The 22,904-nt window shown below is 34.0% G+C and overlaps 1 protein-coding gene and 1 long non-coding RNA gene across 2 annotated transcripts in view; one reads left to right on the top strand and one right to left on the bottom strand.

Annotated features, from left to right (window-relative positions):
- The window catches only part of LOC123312496 (cytoplasmic aconitate hydratase-like), a 198,723-nt gene that overhangs the window by 88,174 nt on the left and 87,645 nt on the right, over positions 1-22,904 (bottom strand). The window contains exons 7-8 of the mRNA XM_044896952.1: positions 14,762-14,933; positions 12,055-12,272 (exon numbers count right to left, since the gene is read on the bottom strand). Coding sequence (XP_044752887.1) covers positions 12,055-12,272; positions 14,762-14,933 — 390 coding nt within the window. The remainder of the gene's footprint in view (positions 1-12,054; positions 12,273-14,761; positions 14,934-22,904) is intronic.
- On the top strand, positions 21,802-22,223 carry LOC123312520. Its single transcript, XR_006537638.1, has 2 exons — positions 21,802-22,045; positions 22,111-22,223. It is a non-coding gene; the product is annotated as an uncharacterized LOC123312520 (long non-coding RNA).

Below are 22,904 nucleotides of genomic sequence, written 5' to 3' on the forward strand. Positions count from 1 at the left end.
ATTAGATAGCGCAGATGAACCCTGTATAATGCTTCGGGTGAGTGCTTTGAATCCGAACTTCTTGGCTCTTTACACGATCATAATAGAAAATTGATTATATGAAGAGCCACAACTATGATATCTTCGCGTCTCCATTATACACAATAGCTAAAGTTTCAACATTGATGCTAAGAAAACTTGTCCAAGTTCAACTGGAAATCAGAAATGATTTTCTAAATGAATTTTGTGTGAATGTTATCGAAATTCATATGTAGGTATATCTACTTACTAGATGAAAAAAGTCCTCTCTGGGGGAAACAGATTTGTTATTTGTGTAAATCCTTTCATTTTGAGGTTATATATCTAGGTTAGTTAATTCACCTTCTATTCCTCGTAACTAATTTGAAATGTACAAAAACTTTTATCATGCTATAAGGACGAGATACATACATATGTCCTTAAACATTGACTAAAAGTTCATTTCATCGTAATCGAAGATTTGCTCAAAAGATGCAAATTATGAAAACTTCACTGAGCTCTCCCCATTGTCACGAGATGGATGAAGATATTTTCGTTAGATTACGATATATTTTTTATGAAAACTTTTATTTAAACACCAAAATATTCTCCGTTTCTAGATGTAAACAGACAAAAGTGTATTAACTCTTTGTTAACAAAAATTCACACCACGGGGCGATTCGCTTTTTTGGAATTCTCAATAGTTCCAAAAAACCGATAATTATTATTTTACTCTCTATCTCTCTTTCTCTATTTTTCTCTCTGAGTTCAGTATTTTTTTTAGAGCCATTTGCTATGATAAATTAAGAACTTCGGTATTGAAAATTCAATATCCACAAGTCACATGCGCGAGTAAATTCAACGCAAGATAATTATATGAACTTGTAATGTAATATATTAACTAAAAATGGAATACCTAAAGAGTAAGCAACTACGATATGCTCTGAATTATCAGTTAGTGACAAACGGCACTTGCCCTTGGCTACCAATTTTAATCATTTTAAATTTTAATACAAAAAAATTACTTATAATCCCTTTATTTCCAATCATAAAACTTGGTATCACGACCCGTATTTTATTTGTCTGCATAAGATTATATCCTCAAAAAAAAAAAGTGAATTAACAGTGCTTCATTTGGGGAAACAAACCTACTGTTAATACTATGCGAAATTATCGAATTCCAAATTTTCATGCTCAAATCAATAATACCTTAATGGAAGCTACATCATTTTTCTGATGGGTTTTTAGTCGATCGTTATAAGCAGTTATAGATGTCAACAATTTTACTGAATAATAATTACACCGATGAATCATAAGAATTAATGTATTGATTTGACCTTCAGGAATTGTCAAACTTCATTTGGAATTTTATCTAAATGTTTGAATTTATCTTTACTGTTCTCCTCAATTTTGTCAGCCACTTCGGAAAAGATAATTACGGGATTATGTGGCGAAAAGAGCATTTAAATAGAAATAATCATAAAATAAATATATCTGAATTGGTATAATTTGTTTTGGGAAATAACTAGTGTACAATCGAATATTCTTCAATGACGAGATGGCAGTTTAGGTACAAAGCTCAGGACATCATATCTGACTAAATAGAATTTTTATCTCATCATTAGGGTAAATATGAGGTCATCCGTCCACTGATACAAGAAAAATTAGCCATTCCGTATTTGAAGCTAGATTCAAATACTATCTTGATGCTGATGATTGCCGGTAAAGTTAATTATGTTCTATCCCTGATTTGTATAAAATGTGTCACATAAATGGAATGGAAAAATCTGATCTCATGTTCATTTCGAACTCCAAGAGCTTCTCTGAAAATCGTTATTCACTCAAGGACACTCTGTCAGATAGATAAATGCCCTGGGTAGCCATCGCATATACCTATAAAAATCAGAAAAATAATGAAGGTTACACTTCACAAGAATGTACTCTGAAGTATGAAGGGAGATTCTAAAGATTATATGGGTTAGATCATTCGTTAAGATGTTTTCAAAAAATGTGCTGCTACTACAATCAGAAATTCCGAAATAAAAGCAATAAAATGTTTGTTAATTGTTGGTTTTATGTAAATATATCAATCACACTATAGAAATAGCGAGTCCATCCAAAATCGATATCTCAAAGTATAAGAACCATTTGAAGCTTCATCATTGTGTAGGATGTCATATTTCTTCAAATATATACTCCACTGCCCCGAAACAATCTTGACAAAGTTTTTCATAAATATAGTTGATAATTGCGACGAAATTCAGGGGTCATTCTGCATGAAAAATAATGAAAAATTTTCAATAGAAAAATTGGTACGCCACTGAGATCATTTCCCGTTCAATTTATGACAAAGAAAAAATTATTACTTTTCTTCGTAATGGGCGCCGTTTCATGGAAAAAAAAAGTTGAAATATCTCACCGCGTATTTTTCATTCCCTTAATATACAGGGTTGGGCGTAAGTCTGGAATAAAATTAATATTTGTCCACCCAATAACTGGAAATGAAAACGCTGAGACCCGTCATTTTCATTTTTTTTCATACTACACACAATACATACAGTTTCAAATTGAAACATATAATATGTGTGGGCTCGTTGGAAAGCTCACGAAAAATGGAATCTCAACATAATCTTCATTATTTTTTTTTTAATTTTGCGGTTATCTGAATAAACACAAAATTTTCTCGAACGAAAATTAAATTAATAGTTGCTCAACCCATGAATTGAAAGAAGGACGCCGAAACACATTAATTGAGCTTCTATTGTACAAATTTTTCAGCAATGAAATTGAATATTTTTCTCCAACCCCTTTGCCACAAGCCACAAGCCTCCATCCAACTTCCGTTTTTCAAATGGAAACATATACCATGTGTGGGGCAGTGTTGCAAGTTATGCATCTGGAAATACTATTAGTCGGCCGAGAACTCTTTTTTCATAACAAGTAGGCTCCTGTCAAATAATAGTATTAGCCTGTTTGATTGGTTTATCAGTTTCTTCGGCAAACTAAGAAACTGCTTTAAAATTTCCCCTCCGGGGGCCGGGAGTGGTGAATTTAACATTTGGTGGTAAAAAATGTGCCCTAAAAAGGGACGTATGGTTTTTGGACTATATCCCCCAGGTTATCCTAATAAGCAACCAATTTACCTATAAAAAAGCTGAAGAAATATGCCTGGAGTGTGACATGTTTTATGTAGACCAAAAAAAAAAACATTTGGTGCTTTTATCTTCATTTTCTTGATGATGAATCTGACAAATTATCCCAAAATGAGAAGATGCAAGCTAACTACAAATTTCAAAAACAGAAGGAAATTCACAGCTGATGATGTAGATACTATATTCCAATATTTCTTGATCCGTTAGCAGTATTCAAAAAACCTTTTTCGTCTCAATTCATCAATATTCTCTTTACTTGGGAAAAGAGAAAGAGAAAGAAACTTCTACGAATGAAACAACATTGTTGATGATGTATAAATGATTATCATATTCGAAATTGGAAACGAATTGGCTATTAGCAATTAGCTTCCTAATCGCAAGAGAAATTTGAAGTAGGGGGGACAACCCCGTTTCAAAATATAAATATTTCGACACTTAGAAAGAATTTTATAGTTTGAATTGATGAGTTTGCTGAGAGAAGTGAATAAGGAATAGTGCACCGGTATGAAAATCTTCAACTGTAATTAAGGAACTGCTGGTGTGATGTGACTTGAATAGACCATATCACAGCTTTAGTTGCTTGGTTGCAGTTGAAGACATTCATATCTTACGGATCAAAAATAAAAAGGTATTTGTTATTTCATGTATGAATCTCAGATCTTTGGTTATTTTTTTTTTAATATTATTTTTGGCACTGTTAATTATTGATTTCAGTTACATATCATCTAATACTAGTGCTAATATGTTGCTTTCTTGTTGGGATGTTCCTTGCAGGCGAATATCCTGCTGGTAGTTGACTATAACATTAACACTGGTAAGATACGTCTCCAAGAGATATGCTTCATACAAATGAAAGAGTAGAGCTACCAACACGGGATTGAGACTATACTATTTCTTCGAGATATATTTCTCTAGTTGAATGTATTGTTTATCATCACTGGGGTGATATATCCCGAAGGGGTTGTATAAAACTTCCTCCGGAGAGAAGTATTTGTATTCATTTCTGTTGGTGATAATAATAATTAATATTTTGATTAGATGATAGTCGTCCTTCCATCCATCCTTTGTGGATTTCTGTGACTTTTGATATTTATGCCTTGTAATCCTCACATTTCAATTATGTATACATTTTTCTCCAATATTGCCACTTTAAACAACATCTACAGATGACTGAAAGCTTTCACAATCTCTCTCAGTTGTACCGTTCCTTCAGATGTTTTGATATTCATCACTGGGACGGGTACAACGAAGAAATGTTAGTGATTCTCTACACAGCTTTTGAAATATCTATTCTGAAATTGGCGATTCCCTCAATTTATATTCTCTTGGTGTTGTCTCTTTCCTAGCAGATGTTGAAAAATATCATCACTGGGGAAGATACAACAGTGAAAGACTGAATCAAATCGTCCACTAATGAATATCATTGTTTAAGTTGTTTCAAAAGTTTTGTATGTTTTTGTGAGTCTACTTCAAACTGTAACCTATTGCGACAAAAAACTGTCTATTATTTCGATCCTGTAAATTGATAGCCGAGGCTAGCTAGCAGGCGAGATAATATAGACAGTTTTGTGCAGAGGTGCATATTCCATTTTTTATTCGACCACACAAACCTTTATGAAAGTAAGTAGTGACTCGTTAGATGGCCTCATCTAGGAGCTGTAATGTTAATTCCCTCAGCTATGGAGTAATGTTGCTGATATCTATATCGCTATCATTATCCATTCTTGATCATAATGAAAACTTACACTAAAACCACGTACGTAATACTCTCGTAAAATCTAGCCGATTTCGTGATGAATTAATTTAACAGCAAATGACAGTAATTTTCTCGGCTACTTATGTTTTTATTAAATTTTGTATTCACAAAATGAATTCAATCGCCCCGCTATCTGTTATTGCTTAATGACGAACATTCAGATGAAAAGTGTTCGCGGACGAAAAGTTAATGGGAACGAAAAGTACTTGCCTTCAAAAATCGCAAAAATTCTTACTTTTCGTTCGGAAATTATTACGTAATATGTCATTTTTTGTTTAGGTCGACGAAAAAGTATATTATTGTATACAGGGTATCCCAAATTGTTTGATTTTGTCTGTTCCAGGTACTTCTAGACTAGATAAGTAACAACGTTGAAAAGAGTCCTGGGCGGGATATTTGTGAAAAAATTCACGATATCTAAATTTGTCTTGAAGATATAATCAAAATATTTTGTCGATTTAAAAAATAAGCCATTACTTTTTTATACGACACTATCTTCAACATTTTTCAAGTCTTCTACGAAGAGTGGAAAAAATTACTTCTTCATTTCAAATACAGATGGTATCTTTTTTTGAGAATATATATATATATATATATATAGAAATAGTAATTTATGGTCGTTTTTAAATTTAGTGAGGGGGGAATAAGGGATCTCGACCAATATGAAAGTTGTTTATTCAATTCTCTTTATTCATTCGCCAAGCTTTCGGTATCTAATTTGTACCTTCCTCAGGGTTCCTACAAGAAATATACACTTAAATAGACTTCTACATAATATAACATGGTCACATTTATTTTTGACTCTGATTTTACTCACTGAATTTTGAGAAAGTTCATTCATGTATTGTAAAATCTTGTTTGTATGTTTTCTTTTCTCTACTAGGTACAATTCGTTTGAAAGCAATCATTAAACAATATACAAATTTAAACTTAAAGTATACACTCAACATTCTTTGGGAAAACGGAAAATCATGACTAAAAGTGAACGACGGAAGACAAATGTCAAAACGTCAGGGGTGTCCAGAAAGTACTGCTCTTCTTCTTTCTTCTACTGGGCTATTGTACAATGGTTCTTTCTTCAGAGACAAAAGATATGTATAGATATTACTGAGATTAGAAGTATCAGTTTTCTTATTGATTGGATTGGGTTGGTCTCTTATATGTATCATTTCAAGCACTGTTCTTTTTTTATAATTTCTCTCGCTATCTAAAATTTCTACATCTTCTAGATTTATCTTGTGATCTTTCTCATTTGCATGTATCGACAACGCACATCTCCGGTTGTTTAGTCTAATATCACTTCTGTGTAGTGTAATTCTATTTTTTATCAATTGCGATGTTTGTCCTACATATGTATTGTCGCAGTCTATGCATTATCTGGTATAACACATTTGTTCACTGTTTGTACCAGATTAAATGCATAGACTGCGACAATACATATGTATTTTTTCACAGACGTCTTTTTTCAATGCCTTATATATATATATATATATATATATATATATATAAGACTGATTCAAAAAATCGACATTCTTTTTTTTTTCGAGAAACACACCCCTTATTATCTTCAGGGCATTGAAAAAAGACGTCTGTGAAAAAATACATATGTATTGTCGCAGTCTATGCATTTAATCTGGTACAAACAGTGAACAAATGTGTTATACCAGATAATGCATAGACTGCGACAATACATATGTAGGACAAACATCCCAATTGATAAAAAATATATATATAGAACGGATAATTCCCAGAGTCGATTATATGCAATAGTTAAGGGGTGTGGGAAATTAAAGAGCGTGATTTAGGTCTCTCTCTTCTTTATTTCATTGTCAACGTTTCGATCCTGGTTAGGATCTTCTTCAGGACTCTACAAACATGTTATATAGTCAATAACTATTCGAAATCGGATGAGACATCAGAATACCTACCGAAATACAGAGGTGGGTGGGTTGATTGGTTGTGGAACAACCCAAATTTCTTAAAACTATGCTCAATGCTCAATGATGCGAGGACAATGTGTAGACAACAATTACAATTATCATATCCAGTCGGATCAACAGGTGCAAAAGCCGGTATAGTAAAGTGGGGTTAGCAACAGCAGAGTCACAGACAGGTAGTGACAACTGCAACCACAGAGTATTAAATTTTCTTCCTTTAATTATGAAAGGCAACAAAAATCTTTATGGCGTGCACTGATCAAACGTTACTCTCACTAACCTTGTGTATGTTCAATGCTCAGTGCAGGCCAATTTACAAATTCCAATTACAATTACAATTTCCTGAGGTGTGGGGGGAAAATGAACATGTAATGCGCATCCACCAGGAGTTACTCTCACTAACCCTGCAGCACGCCCAGTGAAAACCCGATTAAAGATCACATTTTCAATATGAAGATGTGAAAGCATAATGTACATCACATTTAAAAAAAAAAAAATCTTTAAAAAATTACAACTCAAATCCAGAGGTGCGAGGGGAAATGAATGTACAATGCGCATCCACCAGGAGCTACTCTCACTAACCCTGCAGAATGCTTAGTGAACGTTGATCAAAAAACCACATGTTTTTTTCCAAAATGAAGATGTGAAAGCAAAAGCACATCAATCAGTGCTCATCAATCGAAAGCCACTCGCAACTATATATATATATATATATATATATATATATATATATATATATAGTATAACGTTTTGTTTTTTACCTAGTATTTTATATGTATCATTCATTCATTATGTTGGGTTTCTAGGTTAGGATTACTTTTGTATTGTTCATTTATTTTGTATAAACGTTTCGGCGTATGCCTTCTTCAGTATACATTACATCTAAAAACAAGAAAAAATTAATATAATAAAATCATGATTGTGTAAATATCCTACTTTATGTTTTCATCACCGTTTTGGTTTCGTCTGTTGTGTACTGTCTTGTCAACCAAGTTGTTATTTGTTAAATACTCTATTGTTTGTATGAACTCATCCTTAGGTATTAGTGTGTGTTGTTTTATAATCTCCCAATTTTTTTCAATGGCTCGTTTTATTAATTCTTTGAGGATGTTGGTGTATAAAGATTTTACATCCAATGAGTATAGTCGATGGTCACTCTGTAATTTAACATTTCTTAATGATTCTTTCAGATTAAATGAAATTTTTATATAATATTGATTGTTGTTTATGGCTTTGGATAGAATATTGGCCATATATTTAGACAATTTATATAATGGAGATTGGTTGCATGATACTATTGGTCTTAGTGGTATATCAGCTTTGTGGACTTTTGGTAATCCATATATTTTTGGTATTTTGCTATTGTGTGTTAATAGGGTTTTTTCATCTTGTTTTGATATACATATAGTGTTTCTTTTGCCATTCTTTGACTATTCTGTTGTTTTCCTTCTCCAATGTGATTGTCATGTCTCGTTTAATTTGTTTATATGTTGCATTGTCATCTAATAAATTGTGCATTTTTTCGTTGTATTCATTTTTTGTTATAATAACTATTTTGTTTCCTTTGTCTGCTCTGATCACTTGTAAGTCATTATGGTTTTTCAGAAATGTTTTAGTTTTTTTTAAATTGGACTTGATGATGTTTTGTCTTTGTTTTTTCCCCTTTAGTTGTTTCTGATGAGTATTTAGAGCTTGTGTGATGTTAGTTCGAATATTATCTTGGTCTTCCCTTGGTAGTTCATTAATTGAATGTTCAATTTGTGTGATTATATTATATATAGGGATTTGATCTTCACTGTCTATTTCCATGGCATATTTAGGGCCTAAGTTTAATGTTTGTATCACGAAGTCTGGTAGCACTATCCCCGATAGGTTTTCTATTCTTGTTTGGCTGTTATCAACGTTTACACTGCCTCTCTGTGTCTTCATTAACTTCTGGATTTTCCTGCTATGAATGGATCTATGTTTGGTCATTGTGTAATTCAATCTTTCATTTATTTGATATTCTGAGTTATTTCTTGAATCGGTACCTCTGTATTTTTCGGTGTTATGGAGAAATGTTCGGATCCTATCTTCAATTGTTTTGATTTTTCTTGTCGTGTCAGTTATTAATAGGTGGATGGTACGGAATATAAAGTTCTTCTTCAACTTGTCATATTTTTCAGCAAGATATTTACAATCATATGTGATGTGTTCAGTTTTGAATTTTAAAAAGGTAGGACATAATTGGTGTTGTTTGCATTTGAGTAGAAATATTCTTCTGGACTTTGCTTTAGCCAGTTTATCTACTAGTCCTAGTATGTTTCCTTCATTGAGGTGTGGTGTTGCGTATTGGTGTTGAATAATGCTTTCTTCCCCCTGCATTAGTATATAGTAAAACGTTTTGTTTTTTACCTAGTATTTTATATGTATCATTCATTCATTATGTTGGGTTTCTAGGTTAGGATTACTTTTGTATTGTTCATTTATTTTGTATAAACGTTTCGGCGTATGCCTTCTTCAGTATACATTACATCTAAAAACAAGAAAAAATTAATATAATAAAATCATGATTGTGTAAATATCCTACTTTATGTTTTCATCACCGTTTTGGTTTCGTCTGTTGTGTACTGTCTTGTCAACCATGTCATTGTTTTGTATGTCTTCTTCTTTCATTTGATGGTCTTCGCAACAATGGCATATATATATGACTTAGGTTTTTCGTGTCTTGTTTGTCGTTTACTACATTTTCGCTATTTATCTGAATATGGATCATTTCTAATATTTCTCTACGTTTTTGTTGAGGTTCGATTCCCAAAATTTTTGTGTCTTCGTAATTGAACTCATGTTTGCTTGTGTTCTTATGTTTATTAAGAGCTGTGGTAGCGTTAGCTACCACAGGTTCTCAGGTAAGTAAGTGACTCCTTGTTATTTACCTCGTTCTTTTCTAGGTTTCCAGGGTATCTTCCATGTAACGCCTTACTTAGCCATTCCTGCGACATTCTCTCAAGAGAGTTTCGGGGTGGTTCCAGCTGGCCTGCCAGGTTCAACGGGCTCAAATTCTTCTCTTCCTGACACACAGTCTGCATAAAAGGTGAGTGTTTGGATAGAAGATAATCTCTCATGTTGGAAACTGCGTCATTGTGCACTATCTCCAGGTTTTTCATTCCTCGGCCCCCTTCGTTCCTTGAGATGTATAATCTGTTCACAGGCGCGTTTGGGTGGTGTACGCCGTGTCTGGTTAGGAGGGCTCTTTAGATCTGCATTCGACCACTTGATTACTTCGAAGGAGTACTCTATGAAAGGTATGGCCCAGATATTTGGTCGAACATTGGTTTAGAATCAACTTGCTTTGGAGTACTTTTTTGAGTCTCGTTGAGAATTTTTCTTTGAACACGCTCTTCATCTCAGTGGTCTTTATTTCTAGGGCTTTATGTACTCCTATTATAATAGATACTTATAGGACTCTTCTGGTCCCAGCCCTGGAATAGTTACATACTCTATCTCCCGCAGACCGGCACCCTTCTGTATTTTCCCCCTTTTCACGTGTATCACCGCGAACTTTTCAAGGCCCATTTCCATCCCTATCGTTTCACTGAATGATGCCACTATTTTGAGCTGTTGCTTTATCTGTTCTTCATTCGCAGCATATAGCTTCAGGTGGTCCACATATATCTAATGACTAATTTTTATATTCCGTGCTTTGTGGACGGTGTATCCGAAGGTTTGGTTCTTTAACACCTAGCTTAGAAGGTTAAGTGCTAAGCAGAACCAGAGCGGACTGAGCGTATCGCCCTGAAAAATACCTCTTGGGATTTTTATTTGGCTGGTGTTATAATTTTTGTTTTTTGTGTTAACTATCAATTGCGTTCGCCAGATCTTCGTCATATGCTCTAGTAAAGCTATAACTGGTTTTGAAATTCCGTATAGGTGGAGTGTTAATAACATCACAAAAAAGTATAAACATTAAATTTTTATCCTTAACTACGTTATCTATTTGTGGCGTGAATAGATCGGTCGTGATACGTGCGTCGCGTTTTCAAAAACGATTCCAACACGCTGTCTTCTCTCGCTGTTTTCAAAATTTATTGGGACCGCATTTTGCATATGACTGTTGTAAAAAATCATAAAAATAGGAAAACAGAATTATTTTAAACAATATATTTTTACTCCGGGTTCTAATGAATAGATATCACAATTTTTTGTGCATTGCGAACCGCTCTACACTAAGGCCAGGCGAAAATAGAAACGCAGGTTAGCGAGGTAACGCAGCGTGTTGCGCCTAGCCTCAAAAGTGGACTTTCGAGCCGGGCGACAGTGACGCGGCGTCTATAGCGTCACAGTAGCGGCGTCACTGCTGCAGTGGTGACTTTCGAAGACACCGTCAGCGGCACTAGGTAGTTTACCGACTCGAAATCGTCGAATTAATATTCACCTGTTTCCGAATATAAATCCATTATGAAAATTCAAAAATTCATCGAAGAAGAACGAAAGACGATGATCTTTCATTTCCATACTTCCTCAGTGTAGAAAGGACCTCTACTAGTTCTCTGTTTTCGAGTAGAAATGAAGAGGGTTATGTCAATCTGGTAGAGACGGTTTTCAGTCAAGATTGTATTTTTGGATGTCAATTTGAACATTCAATTTAAAAACGCAGATTCAATTTCTTTATTGTAAACAAAATGAAATAATAAAATTCTTTTAAGAATGTGTATTTTTTGAGATTTTTGAAGTTCATAGAGAGGATTTAATGAAAATGAGCTTTTACATTGTTGTGAAAATAACCGACATATTCAAGGTGACTCATTTGAGTTGAAAAATTGATTTTTGGCGAAAGCGGTTTATCAAAATAACGTTTTTCATACACCGTTTTAAAGAGGCTTCCAAGACCTTTCAAATGAAGTATCAACCCCTCTCCTCTATACAATTTGGAGGGGTTGAAGCGCCCCTTCTTAGGGGGTTGCTCTTTCAAGCCTTAAATATACGTCAAAAGATCCCCCAAACAAAATTATTCGATGCGTTTTAGGAAATTTTTCCAATCACATCGAAGCATTTTGTATGGGGGACATCTTTTGACTTACATTTAAGGCTTGAACGAGCAACTGACGCGGTGTAACTAACGTTATGTTCCAATGGTACTCTTAACAATTTCATTGTACTTCAACTGTCGCACTGTCGCCATAGACGCCCGGCTCGAAAGTCCACCTTAAATTAATAAATTAGAACAAAATACCTTATTTGTGAGGCATGCAGAAAAATCATTCTTCATGGCATTCACTGAGACTCTGTCATTAGGTCTCTTGGGACCGCTTACTGATGAAACAACAGTAGACAAGTCTAACTCAACAATTTTAGTGTAGATGGGATCACTTTCTCCAGAAGAATATTGTTGAAACTGCTTGGTCGCTTTCAGGTATGCCTCAATCAAGTCAACATGATGCTCACTTCGATCTAAAAAAAAAATTGTGAGGTTTTTCGAAGCGTTGACTATGCGGTCATACTGAAAAGATTTTACTTTAACACACACAGAATGAGATTTATTTCTACCTGAGGTCAGTATTCCAGCGATTTACAGATAACGGAAAATTGAAGCCGAACATCCATACAGCACATGTATATCCATTGAATGTCCATTGGACGTACAAAATGGACATCCATTGTACGTCCAGTTATGTACAATGATTGGTCCAGAAAATGTCCGATCCTTCACTGGATTTAACATCCTATGGACGTACATACAGGTTGTACAATGGACGTACAGACATGTACGTGTAGGATGTATATTGGATGTATATATAGGATATACAATGGACGTACCTACATACAGGATGTCCAGTGGACGTACATACAGGATATATAATGTACGTACATACAGGATATATAATGGACGTACATACAGGATGTCCAGTGGACGTACATATAGGATGTACATACAGGATGTACAATGGACGTCCATTGTTCATGTATGTATGTCCATAAGATGTTAAATCCAGTGAAGTTCGGACATTTTCTGGACCATTCATTGTACACAAGTGGACGTTCTTTGGGCGTTTCAAATGCCCATTTTATTGGAGTTAGCATTTTTTAAGTTTGATTCCAACATACCGAAAAAGATATTTTAAAATCCCACCAATCCACACATATATTTATTGATAATTATAAGGAAATTGGGATTAATGAAAAATGACACGCCTGAAAATGTTCTACATCTTTATATGAAAAATTAAAATAAAATAAATAACAAGTAAGTATAATTTAATCATTGGACTACCGCCCCTAAGCAAAAAAAAAAACTAAGCCAAAAAAACTAAATATATATATATATATATATATATATATGCAGTCCTTTCTCATCCAATAACCCGTTATTGATATAGATTTATATATATATATATATATTTATATTCCTGATAAAACAAACACTGAATTCGAGGCGCTAGAATGAACCTGGCTTCAAATATTCCTTCAAATCTCGAAATCCATTTTTATCAATTAATCCTTTGATATTATAAAAAATTTCATATGTTGGATGAAACAATGTTTTTTATTTAAGTCTAACCCCCTCACAAACTGTTGGAAACATACCAGGTGGATTATTGTTCCACATTTTTCAGTTTAGTAGAATAGAAACAGGAATTCTGGGAGCAATTAAAGAAAGTCAAACTTATTTTAGGCGAGATGTACAGGGCGTGGTGAGCTCTGTTAGGGGCAAAGTAGACCTTGAGGGAGCCGTGAGATGTAACCCCTTACGAACTATCAACTATCCACTATCTTTGACTCGAATTTAGTGTTTTTGTTTTATCAGGAATATTATTTTTCATGATTGGAATATAAAAATATTGTAATATTCTGAGTTCAACATATCATAAAAACAATAGAAAATTTGTGCCATTCAAACAAAAAACAGCTCTTTCATCAGTTTGTTTCGCTCTTCTCAAATTTCTGTTTGAATTTATTTCATCTCAAATACCGTGTGATATTTCTGACCTGCCAAGTAAATTAAAATTTTTTAATAAGGGCCTGCAATTTTTTTCTATTTTTTTTCTTGTGCTGATGGAGAATATCTATAGGAACAAGTTTGTGAAATATCAGCCAAAATTTTACCATATTAACGAAGATATGGGAGTTTATAGATTTAGCATATTTTCATAAATCTCCCTATATCTCCGAAACGAATAGCCAGCCTTATGAGACATTTGAAACCCAAATTATCATTCAGTTTGAGGTCCTCTATCTCCACTTAGCCATTGTCCCTTATGTCACTAGTCACCCTGTATAAAATTGTTAATGATCAAAAAAATTGTTCGGAGCTTCTGTCTGAGTTCTTCTGGGTCTTCGTTTAGGTTCTAGGAGCGATGAGGTGTTTTACTGTGGGGTGAAAATTTGAATAATTGATTTTGAAGAAACGACGTTTTTGGTACTTTCAATTCGAATTCATAGCCACACCCTATTCAAAGTCAGAAAAAATATTGTGTAAAACATGTTGGGAAACACTATCTTTCGTATTTCGCGAGAAATACGATCATTACGAAAAATAATGCTTTTCCCAACTCGTTGCACAAATAACGATTTCGTTACCAAGCTGGACATTGATTTTGTTAGATAACTCTGAAATCTATGTTTTTTCCTATAGGTGGTGAAATGCCTATTAGAAATAAACATTTAATTATTATTATTAGAATCCGATATTGAACATTAAGGTAAAAGTAATGTTGGAAGGTTGAAGATGTTTTTGAATAATACCGGTGCAAAACATTTCGGGTGGTAACTAGCGCATAATAAATGGGATGGAAATGGAAGAATGAAAAAGTTATTTCTGAATAATACCGATGGGTTATCTAATGCAAAACATTTTAGGTTGTAACTAGTTCATAATAAATGTAAGATGGAAATGAAAATGATTATAATTCTTTTTAAATTGAAATAGAAGTTCTACTTACTAGTCTGTCTAAGATATTCCAGAGATTTGTCATCTACAGGGAAATATCCCACTGTTGCTCCATATTCTGGACACATATTAGCTATTGTAGCTCTATCAGCTATGGATAAAGCCGTTACACCAGATCCGAAAAATTCCACAAATTTTCCAACTACTCCCAGTTGTCTCAGATGCTGAAATTAAATTTAAAGATAATTTCAAGTTTCTGCTAAGCGTTATACCATTGCAAATTATTATTTCTTCAATTGATGATTGCTGTTTCTCCTAGGATCCTGATAAACGTACTCAAGCTGCTTGATTGTGGCCAATATTTGACAGAAAGTTAGGATAATATGAATACTACAAACAAAAACAATGATCTGCTAATAAAGAGATTCGATTTTGTTCGTATCCTCAAAACGCTTTCATCATAGTGCGATTTTATGCTGTGTACAGCGTGGCGCATGTGAAATGAGGCGTCCGTATAACAACTTACAGAATAACTCTTTCATTCATCTATTATGTGCCAAATATCGCTCAAAGCAGAGGCGGATCTAAATTGACTCAATGACGGATATAAAAGAATTTTGTCCAGAGTGAGTAAAAGTAACGAACAAAATTCATATATACGGATTTTACTCATTATTGAAGAAATGCAATACGATAAAATTTTCATTTTAAAGTAGCTGTGCTTCGCAGAACAAATTTTCTCTACTCAACTTTTGTCATTTGATTCTATTTATCATTCAATTCACTCCATTCCTCACGAACCTACTCTACTTTACATTATTCTGTTGTAGTCTGAAACCTTTCTTGGAGAGTTCTCCTACGTTCAAAGTTTCGTGAAAATCGGTCAAAAAAGTCAGATATTTTAAAAACTACAGAAAGAGAATTCAATTTTATTTGTAAGTATGTATAGATTTTTTTCATTTACAATACTTTATTGACAATCAGAAATATAATCTATAAGCCAATATGATGGCTAGAACATAATATGAGCTTATATGCACTATACTGACGTGGAATGTAAACGTCCATTGACGTTACCCTAGTTTTCTTTCAAATCAGTTGGCGAACATCTAGTGTTTGTCGGTTGTATGAGTGGTTTTGGTGTGCTTATGTCTTATGGGGGTGTTCATTAATAATTTCTTTGATTACTTCCATTATGAAGGGTATTTTGAGTTCTTTGTGAATTGTTTAGTTAGATACATTGATACATACCAAAGTGTATGACTAGTACTATGGTTCTAAGTACCTATTTTAGAATGTGCTCACAGTCGGCAACAGTTGTCAAGTACAAGTTCGACTGTGATGCCGAATTCTGGTATTCAGAATTTTATAGCTAAGAAAATTTTTGCTGCAGATGATGATATTTTTAAATTAACAACGATTTTGACACCTTCACATCAAATTTCAGTGAATATGATTCGTGAATCTAGATTGAGTCTGTAATAGTATGTACTGTAAGTTGTAGTTGTAATATTCGATGTTCTTCGTATCCTTGTAGATGCCCTGAAGGATTAAAATAAATCCGAATATTTGATTAACGTTGATAGTTCCGAAAACAGTGAAAGAAAGAAGGGCACTTGCGACAAATTATTACAAATCACGTCAAGTGTGGTCCTGGGACTGTAAATACCTTTCAAAAAAAGTTTTACCACTGCAGGAGATACTTAAAAGACCATCCTGAAATTTTAGTTATGCTGTCAGATAAGGGTAATATGTGATTGTGATTATGGACAAAGATCAGTATTTTAGTTTGTCCTATGACATATTGAATGATGAAAAGTATTACAAATTGCTTACTAGGGACCCCACTTCGACTTTACAAAATGAGGCCAACAACATTATCAAAGGATTGGTTGGCAGTGGTTATATTTCATACAATCAGGGCAAGGCACTGTATAATTATATTGCAGTTCCAGCAAGGTTTTACGGTCTCCCAAAAATACACAAGCCTACTGTTTCTTTGCGACCTATTGTTTCTTACATTAGCACTCCAACGTCCAAGTTGTCTATTTTCATAGCAGATATTCTAACTAGAGCGGTTAATAATAACAATAAATTTTATATTCAGGATTCTTTCGAATTCTCGAGTATGTTAATGATTTTAAGCTAGAGCAGGGTTATTTTTTATTAAGTCTTGATGTTGTTTCACTGTACAACAATATACCGGTCGAATTGGGGTTGGAAGCAATTGAGGATATGTGGGAATCTATTGCTCAACACACTAACATTCCTAAGACGGAGTTTATGTCCATCATTAGGTTTCTTTTTTCGTCCAGTTATTTTATGTTTGACAACAAAATGTATATCCAAATTTTTGGTTCACCAATGGGATCGAACTTCAGCCCCATAATAGCTAGAATAGTCATGGATTACATTTTGAAAATAATTTGGAGAAGTATTCCTTTCGACATTCCTTTCATTAAAAAATATGTTGACGATATCATTTGTTCGGTGCCTGAAAGCCAGATAGAATTTGTCCTAAATAAGTTCAACCAGTACAATCAACATATTCAATTTACAATCGAAAAAGAATCGGAAAGGTCTATCCCCTTTTTAGACACAAAACTGATAAGAACTGGAAATAATGTATTGAAGATAGATTGGTTTACTAAAGCAATGAGTTCTGGGAGATACATAATAGTTATTTTCCTATCAAGTGCGGAAAGTGATACTTGCCCGCACGAAACTGCCGTTGCCCGAACGATGCGAAGCAGAGTTCGGGTAAGTAGTTGAGTGCGGGCAAGACACTTTCCGCAAGAGTTAGGAACAATATTTTTTCTACAAGCGCTTAAAATATATAAATATATCAATTTCACGAAACAGATCATATCTCATTTGATTAATTCATATATAATGACAGACGTTATTCTGCATGTCGTTACTAAGGGTTTCTCATCGTTGACGTTCTGTCCATAGAAAGATGATAGAATTTAATTTACTCTATAATATTTGCGTGCGGGAAAAAACCCTGCTAATCCATTCCCGCACGCAAATGCGTGCGGGAAAGAAATAGAAGGCGTTTTTCCCGCACTCTTTAGGAAAGTGACTCTTTGCAACTTGGAATGCGTGCGGGAAAAAGGTTGAACGCGCACGCTTGTAGAAAAATTACTTTTCAGGCCATCCAGCTAAACAAAAAATTAATATGATTCTTGGAATGAAGACACGAGTAGAGAGAATCTCACATGCATCATTCATCAATAAAAACATCATTCATTCGTCAATAAAAACAAGCTGTCACTTATGAATTTGTTGACTCCTCCTAAATAGTGTTTCGGATTCATTACATGATCAAGGTCAAGATAATTAGGATGTTAATCAAGATGTGACCAGCAGGACAGATATTATTTTTTCTTCCTTGCCTTTGATTCGAGGGATCACCCATCCGTTGATGAATCTTTTGAAAACTGATAAAATAAAGATAGACATAAAAAACAATTTTAAGCTTGGAAATTTGTTCAGTTCCGTAAAGGTCAGATTGGAAAATGGAAGAATGAGTAGTGTTGTCGTTTCTATTCCCTGTATGTCATGCGAGGGAACCTATATTGGTTAAACGTCACAACAGTTGAAAAAAGGGAAGAATCCAACTAAGGTGTGTGCGCTTGCTGAGCACTGTAGGTCTGCCAACCATTGCATGGATTATGGTAAAGCAAGAGTTTTAGAAGTAAAAAAGAATCTTAGTAAGCGTGTTTTCCTTGAAATTTATCATATAAAAAACTGTAATAATGCTATGAACTATGGAAAAGATATTGATAATATAAGCAACATTTACTCCTTTCTGTTTGATTTTGCATACAATAAAAGACAGAATTATGATGTAGGTTAGAAGGTAAGAGGATGATTTTGTTATAAAGAAGAAGAAGAGTTGTGCTTAATGTCAGTTGTCGTTTTTGTTCTGTCAGATTGATTTAGATTGATGTAGAAATTATTGTCAGAAATCAGAATGTTCTGGAATTGTGATGATAGATATAAATGTATTCAAAGAAATGTTTCAAATTGTTCGATTTTGTGTCTTTTTATGAGCTCCATAGACTATAATACTCCGTTGTTTTCAGTGATGTATCATAGAGAAAACTACCAATTATATTGAAACATGTAAGATTTTATAGATTATCCAAATCAGCAGTGGAACCACAAACGCACGACTCGACAGTAATCCCCTTTCCCCTCTCTCACCTATCCAAACTTCAAGTCGAGTAGATGAAAATTGGTACCACAGATGATCGATTTCCGTTCTATGAGCGATTTTATCGACACGAAAACTGTCGGGTCTAATTAGATTGCCGACAAGGCCTTATCGAATAAATATCACAGAACACATATATATGTCATAATAATTTAATAATTATGCTTTATGGTATAGACGCTTCAGTAGAAAGGCAACCATTTTTATTTTTCGTTGTGGTTCTGCGAATATTCATCTCTTTTGGGCACATAATAAAAATTGTCACTATGAACGAGAATAATTTTAGTAATTTAGTCTTTCTAAGAAATGGTACGCATATTTTTTTTGCCACTTGTTTTCTTGGATTATTATACTATTTTAGAATCTTGGTTAGTTGTGTAAATTTAAAAAAAAAACTTGCCGCCATAGTGTCCATGCTTTTTTTTCACAAAACAATGAGGTAATAAGGTGGGCTCAACGAAAAAATCTTTCGAATTTTTATGGAAAAAAACATATTTTGATTAGTTTTTGTGTAAAAACTATGAGTACTTCGGGAGTTTTAGGAATTTTGGTGGGCAGCAGTATTACTTAAGTTGTCGATACAAAAAAATAAAAATTTTTGAAAAATTGTGGCCGTGGTAACTTAAAATATCATGAAGAGTGTAAATTTTCGAAGAATTTCGCTGAAAGGAGTTTTTCAAAATTAAAACTCATAAAAAATTATCTGAGGACTTCTAAGGGACAGGAACGGCTGTCAGACATGTCGTTATTGTCGATAGAGGGGGAACAACTTAAAAAACTGAAATCGTCATCAGCTATGACTGATTTGATAAATAGATTTGCTGAAATAAATGCTAGAAAAGCGTATTTTGAATTTTTGGTATTTTTTGTTTATTATTTGTTTGTTCATCATTTTATGTTGTTTGTATATTATTTTATATTGTTTGTATGTTATTTGTTTGTGTATTATTTAGCTCCCAGCACCAAGTATGAGTTAGAACTTTTAATTATAAGTACATAATCATTTCGATACTAATCATTTTTTGCTACTTTTATTTTTACTTCACCCTTCCTTAGGGCCCCTCAACACATTTTGATACAGGGCCCCTCTAAGGCAAGCAACGCCACTGTCTGTAATCAAATAAAAAATTGAGCTGATTTTTTTTCTTATTTTTCCTGAAATAGTCATGACCATGTCCACCCTACGGCGCCGGCTTATCGTTGAATTTTGGGACACGTTGTATATTTTGGGACTTGAAAATATTGATATTTCATGAGCCGTTTGGAAAAGCATTCTGAAGAGAACAAACTAATAAAATTTGATCGAAATCGGACCTTGCAATCCAGAGTTATGGCTATCGTAAATTTATGTCAATATTCATGTGAATTACCCCGTATCTCCGAAACTAATAGCCTTAGGATACAAAACAAGCAATTTTTCTGAAAGGCCGGGATGACCTGCATTCACCAATAGGCTATGGCCTAATGGTGCTGGGATATTCAATAGACATAATGAACATTTTTGGTCAGACATCAATCCACATATTGCTTGAGATGTTCCTCTTCAGGGTAGGTTTGGTTTTAATGTTTGGTGTGCTTTTATAAAAAATCGAGAGTTGGCCTATTGCATTTACGAAGGAAATTTATACAGTCAACGCTATGAAGTAATAATTGAACAGCACATTGTTGAATGATATAATGATAATTTACTTCTTATAGAGAGGCGAAATATTTTTTCCCAACAAGATGGTGCCACGCCTCAAAATAGTAGAAATATCAGAGAAATATTATCAAACAACTTCGGAAACAAATGGATAGAAAATCAAGGGCTCATAAGGTGGCCAGCTCGTTCACCTGATTTGTCACCATTAGATTTTTTCTAGGGACACATAAGGGACAAATTTTATAAAAATTTTAACACGAGTATAATAGAACTGAGAGAAAATTTCCTAAGTCGCTTGAACACAGTTTCAAATATTCATTGAATACGGTGCGAAGTATCGAGAAAAGGTGTCGACAGAGCATTGATGCGGATGCTCAACGATTTGAGCTTCTCCTGTAAAAAGTTGATCCTCATTTAAAGTTATTACTGACTAATTATTATATCACTATTATATTCGGCTTGTTCGTAGAGTGGTTCACAACGATAGACAGAAACAAGTTCAACCGCTTGAGGTAAAGTTAAATGATCATGATGAGCCGTTGCCTCAGACTGCTTCTCTTAAGTTTTTGGGAATGATTTTGGATAACACCCTTTGCTTTAGAGATCATTGTGAGTCTCTTTTAGGCGGATCGGCCACCGAATGCGAAGTTGCGCGAAGCTGAGCATTTTCAGTACTATTATAATATAATTGACAAGCTACGAATCGAGTGACGTAACTCGTGATTTAGCATTGAAAAAGCACAGCTTCGCTCAACTTCGCATTCGGTGGCCGATCTCCCTTAACGAAATTAAGCTCGCAGTGTTTTCTGTTTCGTAATTTAAAAACTATGTTGGCTCCAGATCAGCTTGCATTAATGTACCATGCGCAGGTAGAGTCACGTCTGAGGTATGGCCTACTATATTCCGAGTCTGTTTATCGCGCAGAAGAGGATACTGCGAGTGATTGCTGGTGTCTCCCAATTCGTTTCCTGTAAACCCTTTTTGCAAGATATAGAATTCTACCTCTTGCATGTTTGCGGTACGACTCACTCGCCCGAAAACTCTTTGAATCGAAAGATCAGTGCCCAGAAAATGTATTGCCCCGAAGGATCACTCGCCAGAAAATACCGCCCACTACCTCCTGATTGGCCGACTGACCAAAAGACAATTGTCTGTCATCTTTGTCTAACCATTTATGAAGTTTGACAGACGTTAGGCACAGATTTTTGATATGATTGTACAAGTTGGAACAAATATGGGGATTTAATTTTAAATTTTGTACAGCTGACAGCTGACCATAGATAACCTAACCTGTTTGTTGATATTTACATAACCGTTACAGTCGGAGCCGGAAACTTTCTGATTTTTATTCGACTTATTACACTAATTAAATGAGACCATTGATATTGATACTTTGAAAGCAATCTGATGATGACATGCATTAAGAGTTCTTCTTTTGGGTACATCAAACTTTCCATTTTCCAAAAATAAAAGTAGGTATCGAATGAATTGTACAGAACAAGTACCATTCTATTCAGTTATAGATATATTTTTTTAGGTAATATTAGATGATCGAAATACTCGAAAATCTGGAGCATTCTCAAATAACAAAACTAAAATTTTAAATGATAATCAAATGTGATTTAAACCAATACATTTTATTGAGGAGTAGAATGAGTATCTGTTTTTGAAGTGGTCAGTGAGAGTCTGCAATCTCAAGTTCCCGATACTTATCACTTTCAATCCCTCAAGAAAATGCAGAATTTTCTTGAATTGAATAAATTATATCGATTACAAGAAACAATGTATGAAAACGTTATAACATTCTCCTCAAATATGATTTCCCAAAGAAGATAATATATGAATACTGATGGAAGAATCAATTTTGGCCCGCAAGATGCCTTTTAATATAAAATATTTCAGCTTATTTCGTGAAAAGTTATTATTCGTACAATTCACTGCTAGGGAGAAAGGGTCTTTTACTGGAGCTCTTTTATCATACACCAAATTGTGTGGTATCCCGTCACATTAAACTCTACTAAAACTTTATCTCATACTGTTGCTTTACTCATTGTTGGATGTTGAACATTGTTATGCTTATTATCAAAAAAATATATCGTGGGCAAACAATCAAAACCCACTAAATCCCTTTTTTTTTTTGGTAAAATGCCATTTTATCACCTGTAAAAGATCTTTAACTCCAAAACCATCTTTCCAAGCAATCTATAACCTTCATAATTTACATCAAGCCCTCAATAGTCTAACATTCAACAGTAAAAACCTATCAAGTCCACTTAGGGGAATTCTCAGAATGCAATGGGTTATGATTGTATGCTCACGATATATAGATAG

Source organism: Coccinella septempunctata, chromosome 4 (genome assembly GCF_907165205.1).
Source record: "Coccinella septempunctata chromosome 4, icCocSept1.1, whole genome shotgun sequence".
NCBI lineage: Eukaryota > Metazoa > Arthropoda > Insecta > Coleoptera > Coccinellidae > Coccinella > Coccinella septempunctata.